The sequence below is a fragment of the Marmota flaviventris genome, chromosome 5, assembly GCF_047511675.1.
Source record: "Marmota flaviventris isolate mMarFla1 chromosome 5, mMarFla1.hap1, whole genome shotgun sequence".
NCBI lineage: Eukaryota > Metazoa > Chordata > Mammalia > Rodentia > Sciuridae > Marmota > Marmota flaviventris.
The window spans coordinates 92,657,299-92,678,744 of record NC_092502.1 but is presented as its reverse complement, the minus strand read 5'-3'; the positions used below and the strand labels follow the sequence as shown (position 1 = coordinate 92,678,744).

The window sequence follows — 21,446 nt, the reverse complement described above, 5'->3', positions numbered from 1 at the left end:
GACTATTGCAGTAATTCAGCAATAAGCAGAACTGAAGCATGAATTTACCCTTCCCCAAGATATGAACAACTGTGAGAGGAGCAAGTTTGGGGGATGTAAGATGACAAGCTTTGGATATTCTAATGTCCTCAGTCAGTTGTTTGCAAGAGTGCTTCAATGATCATGTCATTGCATATGGAGGGGTGCAGAACATTTGCACAGCCTTTGCAGGACAACAGATAAGTATGTAGAGCAGAGCTGCATTTCTGGGACAAGAACCCTCATGTTCTGCAGCATATGTCCATCTTCTTACCTTGAAGCTGTTCGGCAGATAAAGAGCACAGACTATCCTCAATTGTATGGGCACCTAGATTCCACTTTAGGAATCTTGTTTTAAAATTGTTTAGAGACATTAAATCATTGTGGTTTCACCATGCCAATGTATAGTACCCTGGATTCCTTTAGTCCTTTCAGAATTCCTCAACACAGCTCTTTTTTGTGTGGACAGTCTCCTTTCAAGATGAGGTGTAATAGATGACAAGAATATCTTGAATATTTCTGGCTGCATGAAAACCTTATTTAACTAACCTTCCTTTATGGAGAATATGGAGCCAGAGAGGATTTTTTTTTCTTTTAAAAAGGCATTGTCTTTTCTGAATAAATTATATGCATATTTTAAAATCAAGGCATTTTCTTCAGGAATGTTTGCCTTGAGCAAGATTTTATTACTCTGTAACATCTGTAACAATTTGTTAAAATGCTGTGTGAAGTATCACTGTAGGATAGGATCTTTACTGAAATTAGCATTCTAAATAGAAGCTTTAAGAAATTAATGGGGGAGTCTCTTTTCAGATTATCATAGTAAAAAGACATGAAAAATCTTACTGGAAAGAAAAAAATCTTTAAAACTCCATATTTTTTTTTTCTTATTACCCTTGAGAAGCCAAGGATATATTGTAAGAAGGGATTATCTAAAATATTCATTTGAAGGAAATTTCATTAAATGGCTGGCAAGAGATCTTCTGTTGTGTGTTCAGTGAAGAATATTAAGTCACAGAGGTACAAATTAATTTGGAAAAAAGGTAAGAGGCTAGGAAGCATAGGTGAGAAGAAAGAAATTCTAATATAAAGCAAAGGAAGATTTCTGGCTGGTAAAACAGTTGAAAGGTTTGTGAGGTAGGTATGAAACATCGTGAACAGAAATAGGTTAGAGGATGTGAATTTAAGCATAAAGTTACATTTGCAAATGATTGGAAGGAGCACCTTCATTCTCATGATGTGCTGCACTGGGGTGGGAGCTGGAGACCTTGTAAGTCCAACACATTTTACCAGTAGCAAGAACAGACCTAGAGGGATTGCCAGACCTTACTCTGGGGGAAAGGCTTCTTGCTCACCTGACTCCATGTCCTTTCCATTCTACAAACTTTTTACATGTTATAAGTACTATTTTATAAAAGAACATGCTTTTTGATAATCAAATTAATTATATGTCCTCAACAAAATTTGAAAAATATAAAACAAAAATAAAAATAATCCTATAAAATTAAATCTTTATTGACTAGTATTTTATTTACTTAAACCTGTATGTTTTAAAATAAAATCATAGTCATCCTACTTTACTATTTTTAACTGTTATTTTTCATTTACTGTTTCACATTGCTTATTACTATGAAATCTACAAAAGCATGATAACATGAAATAAAGAAAAGACTATATTTAGGTGATTTCAAGTCACTCCTTGTGACTTTTGGTGTGTTTTTCAGAATTCATTATTTAAGCAAATAGAAGAAATGGAGCAAGATAGCCTGGTAACCTTGAATGTTGAGCGCTTAAAAGGCACATATGGCCGTATAACTGTAGCATGGGAAGCTGATGGAAGTATTGGTGATATATTTCCTACCTCGGGAGTGGTATGTAATGTTCAAAAATTGTAGAAGACACATACAAATTATGATTACTGTTGATATATGAGACCATACTGTTGATATATGATATCCTGCTTCAGTTATGAAATGTCAACACTGAATTCTTATTAATTACCACAGAGAGAAATACAATTTGAGGTTAGTTTTGTTGCTATGGTTATTGTTCCTTTTTTCTATAAAACCCAAATTATCTGTAAATAGTTATCCCTCTTGAGGTTCAATATATCAAATTTTTAGTGTATTACATTGTCAGAAAGATAAAGCCACCCAAACTGTGGATGGAAACATGTTATTAATGTTTAGATAAAATGGGCCTGGGTAAAATAATCAACCTTCTGGAAAAGGTATATCAATGTTGTATAATGATAGAGGTTGGGAACCATGGGCAGAAGGTTTATTTGAGTTGCATTCATAAGAAAAAGAGGAAGAAAAGAAAGTGGAGGGGGAGAGGTTGATCTATGGGCAGTTATAATTGAAGTTGATCCTGTGGGAGAGTTCTGCAGTCAAGCTGATCCTTTGGAGTCCTTCCAATTTTAGGGCTGAATCATTGGCTTCCCCATTTTTGTAGTTCTTTACTTCATGCCACCTTCTAGTGGGGCACAATCTTGGGTGAGACATTTGCTGCATGTAAGGACCATTCCCAATGAGGAACACAGAAGCTGTTGTTTCCAGCAGCTGTGGGGTGGCATGTCCCAAGAAGAGATCTGGGTAGAGGATCGCATTAGCATTAACTGGAGGACAGTATAAATTTGGAGCTCAGGTGCAAGAGTGGAATCAGGATGGCCACAGAAGTAGATGACTCACAAAAAGAGGTTTCAGGAAGCCTCTTGTCTGATGTGCAAGATGGGTTGTCTCCTTGGCTTGCCTTGGGTTTTATAGATTAGTCAAGTTTTTTGTTTTGTTTTGCCCAAATGCTTCTCTGAAGAATTATTTTTAAAAAAAACTTTTATGGCAATATCCCCCAAAAGGAAAATTGATTATTATAGTCCACATTTCTAGTTTCATTTATTTTGAAAGGTGAGTGGAATTTCAGTGTATTAATAATGTTATAGCAGGGCTAGGGTTGTGGCTCAGTGGTAGAGCACTTACCTAGCAAGTGTGAGGCACTGGGTTCAATCCTCAGCACCACATAAAAATAAATAAAATAAAGATACTGTGTCCATCTACAATTAGAAAATATTATAAAAAAACTTTAAAAAAGGAATGTTACAGCAAATTCCATTGAATTTCATATTTACTTTATGCAAGCTACCAAGACTCTAAGTCGTATTTCTGAATTACATATCTCCAATTAAGATTTCATATAAAAGCATGATAAAAATTATTTGTAATTTAGTGCATAGTATTACCCAAAATGTATGCTATATTATTGAAAGAATTAATTATTTTACTCAGGAATAAGAACTTTCTTCTGTAAAGGGTAGATAGTAAATATTTTAGGCTTTCTTAGCCATCTGTTCTCGTTCACAACTAGTTTGCCTTTGTTGCACAGTTGTGCTAGATGATATAAAGTAGACAATGTAGGCAGTCATAGACAACATGCAATTGAATAAGCTTGGCTGTGTTCCAATAAAACTTCATTTATGAAAAATGGATTTGGCCAGTGGGCAGTAATTTTCTCACTCCTGATTTTATTAATAAAGCTCTTGGGTTTATATCTTCCAGTGCCTTCCCTGAGTGGCAAGGTGTACGTCAACAGGGGTAGATGCATAGGCCTGTAATACCAATTTGAATAATTGTGGTTTGTAGCCATATTGTTGGAGAGTGGGTATGAGGTGGGCATAATGGGAAATAGCATTCAAGAAGCTGACAGAATTCTGGTCAACAGGGACTTCAGATGCCTTTTAGCAAATTAGGATCTGTCTCCTTAGACAATGGAGACAGAGAAGGAGAGAGGTGCTATGATTTGTGTTTCTCTCTTTCTCTCTCTCTCTCTCTCTCTCTCTCCCTCTCTCCCTCTCTCCCTCTCTTCCTCTCTCCCTCTCCCTCCCTCCCTTTCTCTCTCTCTCTTTCCTTTGGTTGATTCATTGTTAAGTGTTGCTTCTATCTGGAGTAGCAATCCTGACAAAAATTCTATAGAGAAAAATGTTTAAGCTGGCATGCCGCCTTCTTTTATTTTTATAGAACTTTACATGTGTTATCTAACAGATTTTCAGAAAGACTTTATACACTAAATTAGAAAGAAATATAGGCTCCAGGATATGACAACTTGACTATATGATTTATTAGCTTAGATTTAGAAATGGTTTACTTTTTCTTTTTCCTACCATTCTTATTTTTAATGTAAAAGCTATTTATTTGTATAATCACATATTGTTGCTAAACTCTTTGTTAAATTGTATCCTAATTGAAAGAAAATCAAACTTTTTAATATCCTTACTGCAGAGTGATAATGACAGGATCAATAAAATATTTCTCTAAAATTTTAGATTTCATTTACTGAAGGCCAGGCACTGTCTACAATTACTCTAACTCTTCTTGCTGATGATATACCAGAGTTATCAGAAGTTGTGATCATAACACTAACCCGAATTGCCACAGAAGGGGTTGAGGACCCATCAAAAGGTGCTACTATTGATCAGAAAAGAAACAAGTCCGTGATAACTACTCTGCCCAGTGACTCTCCCTATGGCTTGGTGGGCTGGCATGCCAAGTCTCTCTTCACTACAGTAGCAGAGCCTACAGGTAAATTCAGTTACATATTTTTCAGGCTTTAGTAAAAAGTGAATTTAGTTTTGATGCTTACAAAAAATGCAAATTTCTATTTTTATATGACTTTTCCAATTTGACAAGTCATAGCCATTTTTGTTCTTCAAATTTTATGATCATGTGACTACTTAGCAATAAGGTTTTTAAAAATACTTTCAATTTTTAAAGATATACTATCATGGTAAAAATGTTAACAGTTTAGTGAAGTCATTGCAATAGAGGTAAATGGTTTTTATTTCTCTTCATTGTTTGTTTTCCTCACTCATATTTTCTCTCTACATTTTTAGTAGTTGTATGGTGCACTGACAACATAGTGAGAAGCACATGGTATCAATGTATAAATTGCTTAACCCAAAAGATTAGTGAGAAAAAATTTTATCCTGTGAAGTGTACTTTGGTCATTCCCTGTTATTTTTCTTTTAAGTGCTGAAATCTTCACCTAAATAAATATTTGTATTGTTGGATAAATATAATTTTATGGATGAAGGTCATTTGATGTATTTTAAAAAAGGGTTAAACATAATATGTATTTAGAATACACTGTGAGATGATTCTAACATTTTCAGATAACAGTGTGGATATCCAACTTTCAAATATCTTTCATTGGAAGAGTTGATGGGAAAAAAATGACATGGAGTATTTCCTGGGTCTTTATATTTCCATGCCTTCAGAACTGAAACAATAGACTTATGATAAAATAAGCCATTTTTTTTTTATTTAACACACATTTTTGAAATACCTAGCAATTTCCAGGAATTTCACTGTGGAATTTGGAAAGAAAGACATAGCATTGGTCATTAGAAATTCATAGACCTGCAGGTGAATATTGACAGGCATTTTTACTGCATTTTATATGACAAATTAATTTCTTAAAAATCTAAGAAATGAAATAAAGTGTAGGTGTTGTGAAATACTTTGAATCTTGAGAGAGACACCTCAGTATATGAACTTCAGTATATGCTCAGAATGAGCATTCCATAGAAACATTGCCTTTAATCTTGAACATCCCATGGATCACTCTTATTCTAATGATTAGTCATTAAATGATGTCTTCATGTATCTCACTATTTATTTTCAAGAATCTTTTAAACATATAACCTCTGTTCAACTTTACATATGCACTTCCCTAAGATTTTCAGCAATTTCAGTATGACATGTACAACACAGGAAGCTACATGTGGAATCAGAGCTGAGGGATTAGACAGAATGCTAGGAATGGATGGTGATTTTCAGCACAACTTTGGGGACAATGGAGACAAAGCACAGAATACTCCTTGGGAGTATGTACTGTATTTGTTTTACTTGTTTGCTTACCTGTTTATAAGGATAGTGCAGAACATTCCACTGTGAGTACTCGAAACAACACTGACAGCAAACAGAAAAGCATACTGACTAGAGGCATGTTTGTCTCATAGAGAACATCACCAATCTGCAGTTGTACGTTGTTCGAGATAAAGGGTTCTTTGGGGACATTGCCATTCACTTGAAGGCGAAACCCAATTTCTCGCTACACACAAATAATCAAGCTATTGAAAATGAAGATTATGTACTGCAAGAAACAACAATAATAATGAAAGAAAACATAAAAGAAACTCATGTGAATGTTGCCATTTTGCCAGTAAGTATGGATGGCAATAAATATGATAGAAAAGAAAAGAAAATGCTTCTCAATGTAAAATTGTGATGTTCTTACAGGTAAAAATCATTTTAATGATCCTTTTAATAAAGAAAATGTGAGTAATTTTTCCACCTAAATAAATATTTAATACAAATAAATAAATATTTTATAACTAGCTTACAAAAATGACAAATTTGAATGAACTTTGAATCATTGTATTTGGATTAATTATTTGCCTGATTGTCTGTACTATTATGTTGATTGTTTAGTTGCTTTAAACTAATATCTGAAAAAATGAAACAATTTAGTTATTTTTATTGTTGGTTTGATAGGGGAATAATTTCATTTCGGGATACAATTACTTGAATCCAGATTAGTATTCAGATGGCTTAGGTATAGTGTTTGCTCTGTATATCTATATTTACATATTGAAAGAGAGAGAGAGAGAGAGAGAGAGAGAATATGTGGAAAAATCTATAGTGATGCACACAAAAAAACTGAAAGTGGCAATAGTTGTATTAATGTTATAATTATTGGGGATGGAAATATAGCTCAGTGGCAGGACACTTGCCTAACATGTGGCAGGTTTGATTCCCAACACTATGCACTTAAATCAACTAAGGTATTAATAAATAGTACATTGTAATATTAATAGCACTATATGTTGATTATTATAAATGTCTATATTATTAGTAAATGTCATAATATTAGTTTTCCTGCTAGTGGTGACTTCTGAAGAGGACTGTCTGGGAAAGATACAGGAATAGTGTAGGAAGGTGGTTTCCTTTCCCTTTCTACATGTTTTCTTTTTATGTTTTGAAATTTTATTCCATGTTCAAAAATAAAATAAAAACCTTTAAGAATGAATTAAATATAGTATTATATCTAGATTTACAGGTCTAGAACTTTCATTTTTAAAGGAAAAGTAAAATTTACTAAACTTCTCTTGGAATATTATATATAAAAGGCATATTCAATACATGTAAAAATTGAGGGATAGGTCAGGCATGGTGGTGCACACCAGTAATCTTAGTAGCTTGGAAGGCCGAGGCAGGAAGATTGCAAATTCAAAGCCAGCCTCAGCAATTTAGTGAGGCCCCTGGCAACTTAGCGAGACCCTGTCTCAAAATTAAAAATTTTTAAAAAAGGGCTGGGGACGTGACTCAATGGTTAAGTGTCCCTGGATTCAATCCCTGGTACCTCAACAATAAAATTTGTGGGATAGGTTTTGAAAACTTATTTTATTTGCTAATGAGAATGAGCATTCCATAGAAACATTGCCTTTAATCTTGAACATCCCATGGATCCTGAAGTTGTCAGTGAGAATGTATACAGTTGAATATGAATCTTTTTGTGTGTGATAGAGCTGCCCATTCATGTAGATGAACTCATTTGTTCCCTACTGAAAAATATCAAGTTTCCAATGCAAATTAAATATTTTTCTTTCAAAATTAGCTGGGAGTGATGGTTTATTCTTTTTGTAATTGTTTTTTTAAATAAATGACAGCAGAATGCATTACAATTCTTATTACATATATACAGCATAATTTTTCATATCTCTGATTGTATATAAAGTATGTTGACACCAATTCGTGTACTTTGGGTGATGATGTCTATCATAATCTACCATCCTTGCTAATTCTTGTAGTCCCAGCTACAAGGGAGATTGAGGCAGGAAAATTTCTTGGGCCCAGGGGCTCAAGACTAGTATGCTCTACACCTCACAAACACAACCAAAACCAGAAAAGCGCTATTTCTTTTACCCCACCTCCCAGGATGATGCTCCTGAGTTGGAAGAAGGATTTATCATCATCATTACTGAGGTAAACCTGGTGAACTCTGACTTCTCTGCAGAGCAGCCAAGTGTACAGAGACCAGGAATGGAAATAGCTGAGATAATGATTGAGGAAAATGATGATCCCAGAGGAATTTTTATATTTCATGTTACTAGGGTGAGTTGAATTTCATATATTTTTAGTAATGTAGAAGCTCATCCCTGATGATTTGTTCAGTGTTTTTGTGTTTTCTGCAAAACAATTGGCTTTGCTTGTAGGTATTTTAAAATAGATGAACAGCCAAATTTGTCTTTCAAATTAATTCTTAGTTCTCTTTGACTAGCTCAAAGGATTCATCAAGTTTATTTTTTTTGTGAAATTTCAGAGTAAAAGTTCTAAAGACCTGTCATGCCTACTTCCGTTCTATTAACTTATAATTTGAAGAGTGAAGTATGAGATATAAGTGGAAGCAAAATTTACAATATGATGACTTAGGATAGTTGCCCCTTTTGTCTTACTTTTCAACTTGTGTTCTTTATTCAAGGATGTTGGTGGAGTTATTACTGCTCATGAGGTGCCTCCACCCTTGAACGTTCTTCAGGTTCCTGTAGTCCGGCTGGCTGGAAGCTTCGAGACAGTAAATGTTTATTGGAAAGCAATACCAGGCACTGCTGGCCTGGAAGACTTTAATCCATCTCAAGGGATTCTTGAATTTGCAGATGGGCAAGTAAGTTTGTCATGAACGTGTTAGTATTTTTTGATTCTTCTTCAAGAATTTTATAGGTATCTACCAAATGAGCATGCATTAATGATTGCCAGTTGTATTATAACTCTGAATGTTTCTGTGTCAAGTCAAACACAGATATTATTAATAAATGTGGGCCTAGGAAGAGAAATTTAAGAAGCAAGAATTACACCCCCTTTTTTTTTTTTTTTTAAAATACTGGGGATTGAACTCAGGGGCACTGGGCCATTGAGCCATACCTCCAGCTCTATTTTGTATTTTTTTTAGAGACAGGGTCTCACTGACTTGCTTAGCGCCTCCCTTGCTGAGGCTGGCTTTGACCTCATGATCCTCCTGTATCAGCCTCCTGAACCACTGGGATTATAGGCACTGTGCCTAGCTCACCCTTTTTTGAACTTCCCCACCTGATTCCATTAAAAACCAAAAATTCTAAAACAGGATAATGATTGACTTAGAGGTGCCTGCAGTATATAAAAATCTATGTGATGAACTTGACTGTATTTATGATCACAAATGCTTTTATTCTATTTCTTATTTTTAATAAAGGTTAAGGACAATTTTTTCATAATATCTTTATTTTATTTTTATGTGGTGCTGAGGATTGAATCCATGTCTCATGCATGCTAGGCAAGCACTGTAACACTGAGCCACAATCCTACCCCCTCTATTTATTTCTTATTGTTTATAAATGCATATTTTAATTTAGAATTTCCAATAAAAATTTTAAATGTTAAATTAATGTCCCAAACTCCCTTTATTTTATTAAAACCTGAAAAAGTGAATGACATTCTAGATTTAGGTCTACCAAGCTTAAAAATTACAAAATATTCCTGATGTATTGTAAATTTTCTAAATTGGGTGTTTTGTAATATATAAGAATGAGATATCTTTATAATATTTTCCATGAAAAAGTGGAAAAGGCATATACACAACCATGAAAATATTAGTAACTTCATATAGCAGAATCTATAGGTAGCTTTATTCTTGCCTTGACAAATCTGCATAGTATTCATAAACTTATTGGTTGCCCCTAGGGGCTCAAGAAATTCTGTTAAAAGATAAGCATGCAAATCTACATTTTTCTACACATAGAGACCTATTATAGTTAATGTTTTTGAAATCGTGAGTTTTTGTTTTCTATTATCAGATTTAGAACTTTGCATCATTTCCTATTAACATGGAGGAGGAAATGTTAAGTACATGAGATTTTTACATTAAAAGCAGAAACTAAAAATTGATTTTTCACCAAAGCAACCTTCCAACTTTAGTTACGTCATCAGTAGTAATTCTGAGCACATAGTTGAAGTCTCATCATTTTCCAACATCCTTAGTATCATCCTGGTCCTTTAAGTCCACATCCATATGGAAGACAGTCTGTATCCTGCAGTTCCGACTTGAGATGCACACATTTTAATATGCTTCCATTTTAGCATTTGACTTTGTTCAAGCTTTCGTTTATCTGACTGTGACATCCAGATTTCTTGGTTCTCCTTGTTGTTAAATTAAAGGTTTTAGGTAGAAAACTTCATTTTCTGGTAAAGATCTATGTCAAAGTATTGGAATTTACCTGTGGTATACAAAAAGAGACTTTAAATATTGAATATATACCTAGTATAGGTTTATGACACTAGGGAAATCACAAGGTGAACCAAGTTTATTTATAAGTTTTAAAACTTTTAACATAAACTCAGAGAAATGAATTAAATACTGATTTTTAAAAAAATCTTTTTAAAAAACCCCCAAAACAAATTTGGCCTTTCTTCCTGCTTTTCTTTTCCCCTACATTAAAATATATATATATATTTGAAATCAATGGAATTTATATGAATTGCAGAAGTCAATGATAATTTTTATTGTTTCATTTGCTTTCATATAATAAAACAAAACACACTAGGTTTTATGTTTGTACAATAGTTGTTAGAGCATTCATAGCACTTATAATATTTTTTCAAGATTAAGAAGTTCTTGTTTTTTCTATCTGTAAATATACTATATTTTATTACATTTACAATGTTTTATCTTAAAAATAGCAGACTTTGTAAATTTCTGACTTTCAACTACTATAAATATCATGATTTTAAAAGTATTACAAATCTAACAGGCAAAATTATTGCTTTTTTCTTTTGTGTCATGTTTCTAAGTTTCTATTGAAATATATATAAGGAAAAATTATTGCAATATTTCCTTCCCCTCCTCTCCCTCTGTCCCTTCCTATCTCTATTTTTCTCTTCCTCTCTCCTTTTCTTCCTTTCTTTTGTAGGTTACTGCAATGATAGAAATCACCATAATTGATGATGCTGAGGTTGAACTCATGGAGATGTTCAATATTTCCTTAATCCATGTGGCTGGAGGTGGCAGACTGGGGGATGATGTTGTGGTAACTGTGGTTATTCCACAGAATGATTCTCCACTTGGAGTATTTGGATTTGAAAAACAGACTGTAAGTTAAATATATCAGGGGAGTGTGAAATTCTCATATAGTTTTAAGTAGAAAAGTGTCTGTTACTTTTGTTTTGAAATTCTTCATTACTCTTCCTTTACAAATCTCTCTTCAATTATCTTTTGAGTTTGCTGTTAATTTAGGGGCCAATCCTCCAACATATACATACAGCTTGATATAATGTGAGCTCCTAACACCAGACAGTTACAGAGGGAATGCGATTTCCTATTTATTGGGTATACTAGACCAAGAAGTACTTTTTGTCCATATCTTTTATTTTCTGTCTATTCTACAGATCACCATCCTGGCCACATAACAGGACTATCATGGCCTGAATGTGGCATCCCAGGATGGGTTTAGTTGGTGAGGGAAATTTCCCTCAGTTCTGGTACGCTGTCATGTTTCTTCCCCCTCATTTCTCACTTCTCACTTGGCTGTTTTCTTCCAAGACCTGAAAGAGAGAGTTCACTTATTATTGGTTCATCTGCTGAGGGAGGGGAAAAGGCTTATTATGATTGGTTAATCATAAGAATTAAATATTTGTGTGGCATGACTTGGCAACTAATATTAAAGTGTCACCACATCTGAAAGTACTATAACTCTATAATAATTATTATTACATGATCTCTGGGCCATAATTAATATGATTTTATCTTTTAAAGGAAATTACCAGATGAAATATTCATAAAGATCCTTAAATAGTCCCCACATACTTAGCAACTTTTCTGATTACATATGTCATCACTCCCTTTATTTAATCATTTATATTTGATCATTGTGGTAATTTTCAGTGATAAACTGCTTGACTGCCCCTTGTCTTTACTGTCCTGTGCATGAAAGGCTAGACCTACAGCTTACCTCTCAGAGATGGGCTTTTCATACACTCCAGAATTAAAATAGAGCTTAACAATTACCTAATAATTTGGTCAATGAAATTTCAATTTCATTAGGAAATAGGAACTATAAAAGGAACACAGCACAATTTTGCTGTGGCCCCATGAAACTCTCTTTCTTCCTTGGCAAAAAACAGCACAAGTGTTTCCAAGAAGTGATGGATTGGCAAAAGAATAGCTGTGATTATCTCTCAGACAGCATTAAAAGTCTGAAAAAATAAAACAAATTTAAAGAGGAGAGTAAAATTTTCCATAATATTAGTATTCTAAGAGAGACAGCATTAATATTTTGTGTATTTTCAACCACGGGGTGTTCTTTGCATATTTTAATATGTATGAATAAATAACTTAATTTTTTATAAAATGTCTCTATTAGCTTATGAGCTTAGGTTTAAAATTTCAGGTTTAGTGTTGAAATCTTCAGGTGGTAAAACCTTAATTTTTTTGCTTTGGAGTTCATCACACTTTTGGAGTTGGATGTTGGATATTGAGTTTTTAAGTTTCTCTTCCTGATATGGAAAATAAAGTTATGCTACTATTCATAAGTAATTTTTGCTTATTCATTTTATCTTAACTGCTAACATAAACTTTAGTGCTCTAAACCTAATTGAATCATGCCTGGAAATAATATCTTATCGAAATAGCCTTAAATTTCCAATTTGTCTTGAGATTCACAAGTGAGATTTAGGTTATTCAGTCCGCAGTGTATAATTCCCCATAACTGTTATGTGGAGTAAATGAGTTGATGTACCTGGGCTTTCTTTACACTAAGTGTCAGTTGCTATTTTTATTGTGTAGAATGAATAGCTTCTTGGCAGCTCTTTCCAGCTGCTTTCCTTATATCCCATCTTTTTTATTGCGAAAGTCCCCAATAACATGGAGTTTATCTTTTAACATGTGTATAAACATACAATATTGCACACACAGTAAACATTCTGTTAGCATTAATTGTGCCACAGATTAGACTGAGAACTGAAGAATATTGAGGAAAGATTAGTATTAATGTATCAAAGTTAATAAGCTGTTCATAGAATAATGCAGTATATATGCCAACACACTAGGAATATCAGAGATCTATAGAAATCTACATATGAAACCCAAACTAATGCTATATCTGTGGAATCAAAACCAACACAGGTATACAATTGATTTATAATGGATTCCTTTCTTTTTTCTTTCTTAGTAAATATCAGTCCAAATATCAAACTACTTTCCAGGCACCCTTTTTGCCAAATATGCATACACATCTGATTTCTGAGTTTCTGTGGATCTTAAAAAAGGCAAAGTGTATGAAGAACTGACAAACAATAGAAATTCAACATATATCAGTTAGCTCCAAATCTCTATTCTTGGTTTGAATGCAAAATCTCATGGAAAACCAACCAATCAACCTAGATTTTATGTTTGTTAAGTTTGTATCTGCCTTAAAAATCGAAGCACTGTGTTATTTTGCATTTGCACCACAGGTGGATATTATAGGTTCGATTCAGACTTTACTTCACTGAGTTAACATGTGTAATTCATTTGAATTACTTATCTTAATAAGGACTTGTGTAAAAAAAATACTGGCAAATTAATGTATCAAATCTCCTCTCTTTAAATCAAGTTAAACCTCTTTTAGCTAAAAATCTCTTTTTACTAAGTGGGTAAACTGCAGATAATTGAGAGGACAGATTGAGGTCTATATTATGTGGGGAGCCTGAACACCTTTACAAAGAACCCCTAAATCTCAGTTCCTTCCCATAATGTTATTCTTTATACAAGAGTCCTATGCCAATATTCCTAGCTGGCTAATTGTTATGGATACCTTGTCTTTAACTGATAACTCAGGTATCAGACTCCTTCTATCTTTCATCTAAGTCCTAGGCATCCTCTCTATTCACCTGACACATGGGAAACGAGAGAATATGGAGGATTGTGTGGAAGTTTATGGCCAGAGTGTCAGCAGCATATGTTGCTCCTGGATATAATCTATTCACAAGAATTCCGTAGCTCCATCTAATTGCAAGAGAAGATGGGAAATGCCATGTTATTGAGTGTCTAAGAAGGAAAGGAAGTGGGGTGAAATATTTTTCTCTGCCATGATTGTAACATTTCATGAATAGAATTCTAAATTTGAAAACTGCAGTCATCGTGAAAAGAAGATTCTGTTTGTTTCTTCTGTTGTTATTCTTTTTGTGTTACTGGATTTTCTTCCTTTCAGATAATGGTCAATGATTCCCTGTTATCTGATGACAATTCATATGTGACATTGACAGTTGTCCGGTCCCAAGGGGGAAAGGGCTCCGTCCGACTTCGGTGGACTGTAGACGAGAAGGCTAAGGATAATCTCAGTCCTTTAAGTGGGACACTTCATTTTGATGAGGTAAAGGAAACATAAGGACTCCTGTTATATTTCTCTAATTTGATATTTCTAATTTGTAATTTCTCTAATTTGTCTTAGAATAGTATTACTGTGAATTTATATGATAGTATTCAATACATCTGGAATTTTTTGAAATTCCCTACACTGTGGGGAAAAAAAATTCTGGGGTTGTGGCTCAGTGGTAGAGCACTCGCCTAGCATGCATGAGGCACTGGGTTCGATCCTCAGTACCACATAAATATAAAATAAAGATATTGTGTCCAGCTAAAACTAAAAAGTAAATGTTTTAAAAATTCTTCTGTGAGAGACAAAGAGGGAGAAAACTCTCGATTCTGTTGTCAGATTGTTTAATTCACACTCTGTTTCTATCACACAGTCAACTTCTTCCCTGATTGAGGGCAAAGTTCTGACTATGCAAAACTTTTATACTGAGAATAGATTGATTATGTCTTATAATAATACAATCTCATAGATAATCTCAGTTTTACAAAGGCTTGGAATTTTTAACATCCCTGTACACTTTGAGAAAATGATTGATATTATACCTGCTCAGAAAACTGAATCAAGATACATAATTTAAGAATGGGAAGTCCATTACAATCCTTCTGTATGTATCTCAGCCCCCTACAACAACAAGTGAAGGTGAAAGGTTCTGTCTACTTAGAGGAATGAACAGGATCTCTTTGACCATATGATTGGTTTCTACCAATTACTAGAGCCAGAAACCAGGGGATGGAGATATATATATATATATATATATATATATATATATATATATATATATATATATATATATATATATATATAGTTCTTCAGAGCTTTCACAACCAAAGAACAAAAAAATACAGTATTTTCTTCTGGTTTTCTAATAGGTGAATAAGAAATTAATTAGTGATGCCCTCTGACAGTCTATTTGCTCCTTAAATATTACTATTTTTGAGGTATTGGTTGCTCTAATGGCATTAAATTTCAGGTGTTGCAGATATATCATCCATTTGTTTCTCAGAGTCTAATAAACAGTGAGTCAGGAAACATCTAGGTTGCATGTCTTAGCTATGATCTGAAAATTTCTCACCTAGCATACAAAGAATTTAAAATTTAGAAATGAGTCATGAATTTCTGTGAAGGTTTTCCTTGGTAATAATGGGCATATTTTTCTAGTTACCAGGTTCTAACTGCTAGATTTACTTCTCAGGTGATTACAAAGGGTTTCTGGTTTTGAGCATCTATACCAAATGGCAAATAATGCTATCTTTTCCCCTATTGGGTAAAGCCATTTCTTTTCAGAGCACAGCCTCAAGAGGGATGGATTTATTCCTGGATTTGACCCTATTTGCTAATTGTTTGTCACCAATCTTATACAGGTTGAAGGCTGAGTTTCTTTTATGTACAATTGTATAGCAGCACCATTGTTCTTGCATATCCAGTTCTAAGGTATCCATATCTACAGGACAGGGGTTCTAATTTGTTTTTATTTTATTTTTTAAAATTTTTATTATTGGTTGTTCAAAACATTATATAATTCTTGATATATCATATTTCATACATTTGATTCAAGTGGGTTATGAACTCCCATTTTTACCCCGTATACAGATTGCAGAATCACATTGGTTACACATCCACTGTTTTACATATTGCCACACTAGTGTCTGATGTGTTCTGCTACCTTTCCTATTCTCTACTATCCCCCCTCCCCTCCCCTCCCATCTTCTCTCTCTACCCCATCTACTATAATTCATTTCTCCCCCTTGTTTTTTTCCCTTTCCCCTCACTTCCTCTTATATGTAATTTTGTATAACAATGAGGGTCTCCTTCCATTTCCATGCAATTTCCCTTCTCTCTCCCTTTCCCTCCCACCTCTCATCCCTGTTTAATGTTAATCTTCTTCTCATGCTTTTCCTCCCTTCTCTGTTCTTAGTTGTTCTCCTTATATCAAAGAAGACATTTGGCATTTGTTTTTTAGGGATTGGCTAGCTTCGCTTAGCATAATCTGCTCTAATGCCATCCATTTCCCTGCAAATTCCATGATTTTGTCATTTTTTAGTGCAGAGTAATACTCCGTTGTGTATAAATGCCACATTTTTTTTAATCCATTCATCTATTGAAGGGCGTCTAGGTTGGTTCCACAGTCTAGCTCTAATTTGGTTTTGACAACCTCTGCAGTCTTCTCCCGGTCCTGCTTATGGCTACTACAACACAGGTGGATCTCTAATCCCACAAATAATTCTCACAGCAATGTTCATTTTGACAATTGAGATACTAGCCTACAGGGCAGCCCTAGTGGTACCATAGTTAACTGTACAATCGCTTCCTGGACTGCCTTAAAATGTACCAATGACTGTGGGAGTTACTCTTCCCCCACTTACAGGGAAATTCTCCTTGTGATCTTTTCAGTCCTTTCTTGGCACTAGAGGAAGTTACTTCTGACTATGTCTTTCTGCATGAAAGATATCTGAGCTCCATATTATTACAGAAGTGTGCAAGCCTCCAGGACTGATGAGTGTCCACAGGTGATATGTCAGTAGGTCTTTCCTGGTGAGAAAGTTATAAGATGCAGGGCCTAAAGGTTTTGGAGAGAGTGTTCCTTAGATCAACATCTGTTCAAGTAGAAGCAGCAGCATTGTGCAGGGTTGAAGGCAAGCTGTGATGGAGTATTGAACTGACACTACCACACACTATAGCTTGCCTTCAAAAGGGACTAACAATTCAAAGTTGTCCTGAGTTGTAGGAACGTTGAGTTTCATAATCTTGTGTTGTGTAAGTCACCATGAGTGAACTATGCCAGAAAGAGGATCTGACCTATAGGAGAGGTATTTCTTCAGTTGAGGCAATTTCCAAAGGAGCCTGACAGATGAGAGCTGTCTGCCTGAAATACTCCCAGCACATGGGGTAATGAGTTCTTTCTTGAAGAGATAAGCTCTCACTGGACATCAGAAAATCTACATGGAGATCTGGGGTAGAGCCATGCTCAAGAGAAGTTTGCTCTGAGAATCTCTCCTACTGTTTCCCTTGGTCTTCTATGAATAAGTGTAATTTTTTCTGCTAACAATTTTGGTTGTTTTCCCTGTACCCAGTCCTGCTTCCTCCCTACCTCTTCAACAGATTTTAATCCCCCAAGAATACTATTATTTCTTCCCTATCTTGTATTTACCTTTAGTTCAATAATTTCCTAGAAACTTTGCTTTCAGTGTAGCCTGAAAGAAGTAAAATGTCCCCTGGATAAAGAACAAAGGGAAGGAAACACATAGAGAAACTAAATTTAATGCTCTGAGACATCACTGTGACACACATAATTTTTATCTCCACCTTTTCCTTTGCATTCTGATTTAAAAAATCCCAGTTTATCCTGTATATCACTGATTAAATTTTCTGCATCTTGAATTTTACTGTTTATTGCTTCTGGGGAATGTTTTTTTTTTAATTGCATTTTTTGACATTGTTATTCTTAAATAGCATCTCTTAATTTCATCTCTTCACTCATGCAGTTCTCTTTAGTGTCCGCAGGTGATTTTTTTTTTCATTTTTATTTGTTCTTTTTAGATACACATGACAGCAGAGTGTATTTTTACATTATACATATATGGAGTATAACTTATTCAGGATCCTATTCTTGTGGTTGTACATGATGTGGTTGTACATAGTGGTGTATTCATGTATGAACATAGGAAAATTACTTCAGATCCAATATATTCACTTTTATTTTTTTTTATTTTTATTTTTTTAAAATTTTGATCATTTATTACTCATTTTTTTTAAAGAGAGAGTGAGAGAGGGGGAGAGAGAGAGAAAGAGAGAGAGAGAATTTTAATATTTATTTTTTAGTTTTCAGCGGACACAACATCTTTGTTTGTATGTGGTGCTGAGGATGGAACCCAGGCCGCACGCATGCCAGGCGAACGTGCTACTGCTTGAGCCACATCCCCAGCCCAATTACTCAGTTTTTAATACAAGTTTCTGACATTTGATTTTATTTTTTAGAGCCTTTTAAGGTTCACAACAACATTGTGTGAACAATGTTGGCAGTGTGTCAAAAAGAAATCAAGAAGAAATTAGAGTATATTGTGAGACAAATGAAAACAAAACCACAGCATACTAAAACTTGTGGGGAGCAGTATTAAGAGGAAAGTTTATAGCATTCTGCTTTTAGATTTCACCCATACTTCTCCTATTCCAATGTATTTTCTTTTGTTCTTCTTGGCTTTTTTTTTTTTTTTTTTTTGTACCAGGAATTGAACCCAGGGGCACTTAACCCCTGAACCACATAACCAGCCCTTTTAAATTATGTTTTAAGATTTATTTTGAGACAGGGTCTCACTAAGTTGAACTCATGATCCTCCTGCCTCAGCAAGTCACTGGGATTACAATCCCGTACCATTGTGTTCGGCTTGTTCTGATTTTTTTTTAATTTTTTTATTGTTGGTTGTTCAAAACATTACATATTTCTTGATATATCATATTTAACACTTTGATTCAAGTGGGTTATGAACTCCCATTTTTACCCCGTATATATAAATGTTGTTAGGACTTCTAGGAAAATGTGCATTCCTGCTTGGGACCTTATTAAGTGTACTCATGTGAAGTGTGTAATTCCTGGGATGTAACACATCACTCCCATCTCATTTACTCTATGCATAATGCGAATTGTAGGATCAGAATTGATGTGAAGAGGAAGAGCTGAGGAGAGTAGGACCACAACAGCTTTGCATTTTATGGCAGCCAGTTATTGTGGTCAGTGCAGTCTCTGTGGCCTGGAGTTCAGAGACCTCAGCAATTGGTCTTAATCCCCTGGTTCTCCATGTTATTTAGGTTCAGACTGTGGAATGTATATGTGCCATTTAGTCAACCCCAGATTGATACCTCCATAAGAGAAAATTTTGCCTTGATTTTAGAAACCTTTTCTCAGTTTCTTTTTCCTTTGTTGTCAGCATAGGTCCCTTATGGTGTCTATATGTGCATTTGAAGAAGGCTCATCTCCCCCAATCAGCCTGCTGCCAGTTTAACTTAGAAGTCCCTTCCCTCCATCTTTATATTTTAATTTGTTATAAAAATATGTGTCTTCATGTAAACCTCAATCAATACAGATGGATGTGAAAAGAGTAAAATCCCGATGAATTCTCCTAGATCTTGCTTTGCTACTTACCAGAGGTAACCACTATTGACAGTTTCTTATGGCATTCCAATTTTTTTTCTGTGCATATTCAAGCATATGTATCTTATTCTTACACAAATGGAATTTTAGTCTGCAATCTGTTCTGTAACTTGCTCTTTTTCCTTTAGAATTTATCTTAAACATTTATTTTTCATACTAACGCAAATTCGCTGCACTGAAGAATTGGTTATATATTTTCCACTGCATTGATTCCTGTCAGTATTTGCTACTAATACCTTTCTTTGAGAGTCCTCTGTTTCACCATGGCTTTATAGTTCTGATATTTCTTGTTTGTTTCTCGGCATTTTACATTTCCTGCTCAGTGTTCTCTTTTCCCTAGTTCTACTTTCTCAAGGATTTATGTGCTGTTGCAGTTTTCTGTCACCTATACTCATCTACTTTACTCACTTTATAGTCTTAATTCTCTTGCGATACTGGGAGTAGCCACCGAAAAAATAAAAGGGATGTAGAGTCCATAGCTAGTTAACTTTGATTCAAATCTTCACTCTACTGTTTGCTAGCATGTGACTCCAGGAAAGTTCATTAATTCTTATCACATTTGATTTTCTAATGCAAACCAAGGACAAGTAATGCTGAATCTGAATAAAGACTATAAGGATTACATGAAGTTATGGTTGTGAAGAAGCTAACCAACCCCCTAACACTTAGAAAATGCTTTCCAAAAACCTTTAAAATAGTTTTAAATTCATTTAGAAAAATTCTAATAAAATATCAAGTTGATACCTCAACTTAATACAGTAAAGCTCAAATTTTCTACATTGTATGATCAAAAATTAATGGCTTCAAATTTCAAAAAGCTGAGAAACTGTTTCTGTTTTCCTAATGTAGTCTGTAGTAGCATTTCTTGAACCACTGCTCTGTGCTGCTGTTCTGCAGAATAATAATTGCTCTAAAAGATTGAGTGTTCAAATAGAGTAGGGAAACTCCAAACTGAATTAAGAAAGCTTTCCTGGTGCAATTAAAAAAATTACTTGCATACATTTTGAATCTCTAATAGAGAAACTCTTCTAAATATATTTCCCCATGAAACTTCCCCATCACCTTTTATCCCAGAACATTTGTCTTTTGTAACTAGTGTTCCAAAAACATTGGCATTTGCTACTTGTAATCACCTGTCAGCAGTTTTTCCTGTTACTTCTTGTCAATTTTTTTGAGAAATGGAGATCATACCACATGAAAACTGTCTTATATCTAGAGTAGTAAGGTAAGTGGCAACATAACTATGTAATGATTCTTGTTGATTCTTATGATGCATGTTGATCATTATCCACTTGTGAATTTGCCTGTTGACTAAAATTTATTTGTAACTCCCCAAATCAGTACTCTTGCTTCTCTCATAGTTATTTGTGGACACATGAAGAGTGGTAGAAAATAAGATTCGCCCAATTAGCACATTCCCACCTGAGGTAGAACAAGACCATGCCTTTTCTTGTTTCCACTCTCATAATGTAAACAGATGTCTTTGTCATTGTCAATGTATTGCCATTTTATTTCCATTTTCATTTTCTGTTGGCGAATTCACTGTTTTAAATGGCCCCCAAGTGTAGAGCTGAAATCTTCAGTCTTCAACAAGGAGTTTGTGATATGTTATAAGGAGAAAATATTGTTTTGTGTTAGATAAGCTATTCAAGTATGAGTTGCAGTGCTTATTTAAAATGAAAAATATATTAAAATGACGCAGAGTTTTTGCCAATATGCACATATCTGCAAATGACCATAAAAAATGCCTGAACACTAATTCTGGGGTTACAAAAAAAAAAAAAAAAAAAAAAAAACAACTGGTTGAGCAGGCAAATTTGTAAATAGGGATTCCAAAAATTATGAGCG

General features: G+C 34.3%; 1 protein-coding gene across 1 annotated transcript in view; it reads left to right on the top strand.

The window, feature by feature from the left end:
- Adgrv1 (adhesion G protein-coupled receptor V1) overlaps nt 1–21,446 on the top strand; it is a 521,596-nt gene that overhangs the window by 133,523 nt on the left and 366,627 nt on the right. Inside the window, exons 52-58 of the mRNA XM_027927625.2 lie at nt 1,743–1,889; nt 4,334–4,589; nt 6,029–6,231; nt 8,007–8,183; nt 8,551–8,733; nt 11,012–11,191; nt 14,288–14,449. Coding sequence (XP_027783426.2) covers nt 1,743–1,889; nt 4,334–4,589; nt 6,029–6,231; nt 8,007–8,183; nt 8,551–8,733; nt 11,012–11,191; nt 14,288–14,449 — 1,308 coding nt within the window. The remainder of the gene's footprint in view (nt 1–1,742; nt 1,890–4,333; nt 4,590–6,028; nt 6,232–8,006; nt 8,184–8,550; nt 8,734–11,011; nt 11,192–14,287; nt 14,450–21,446) is intronic.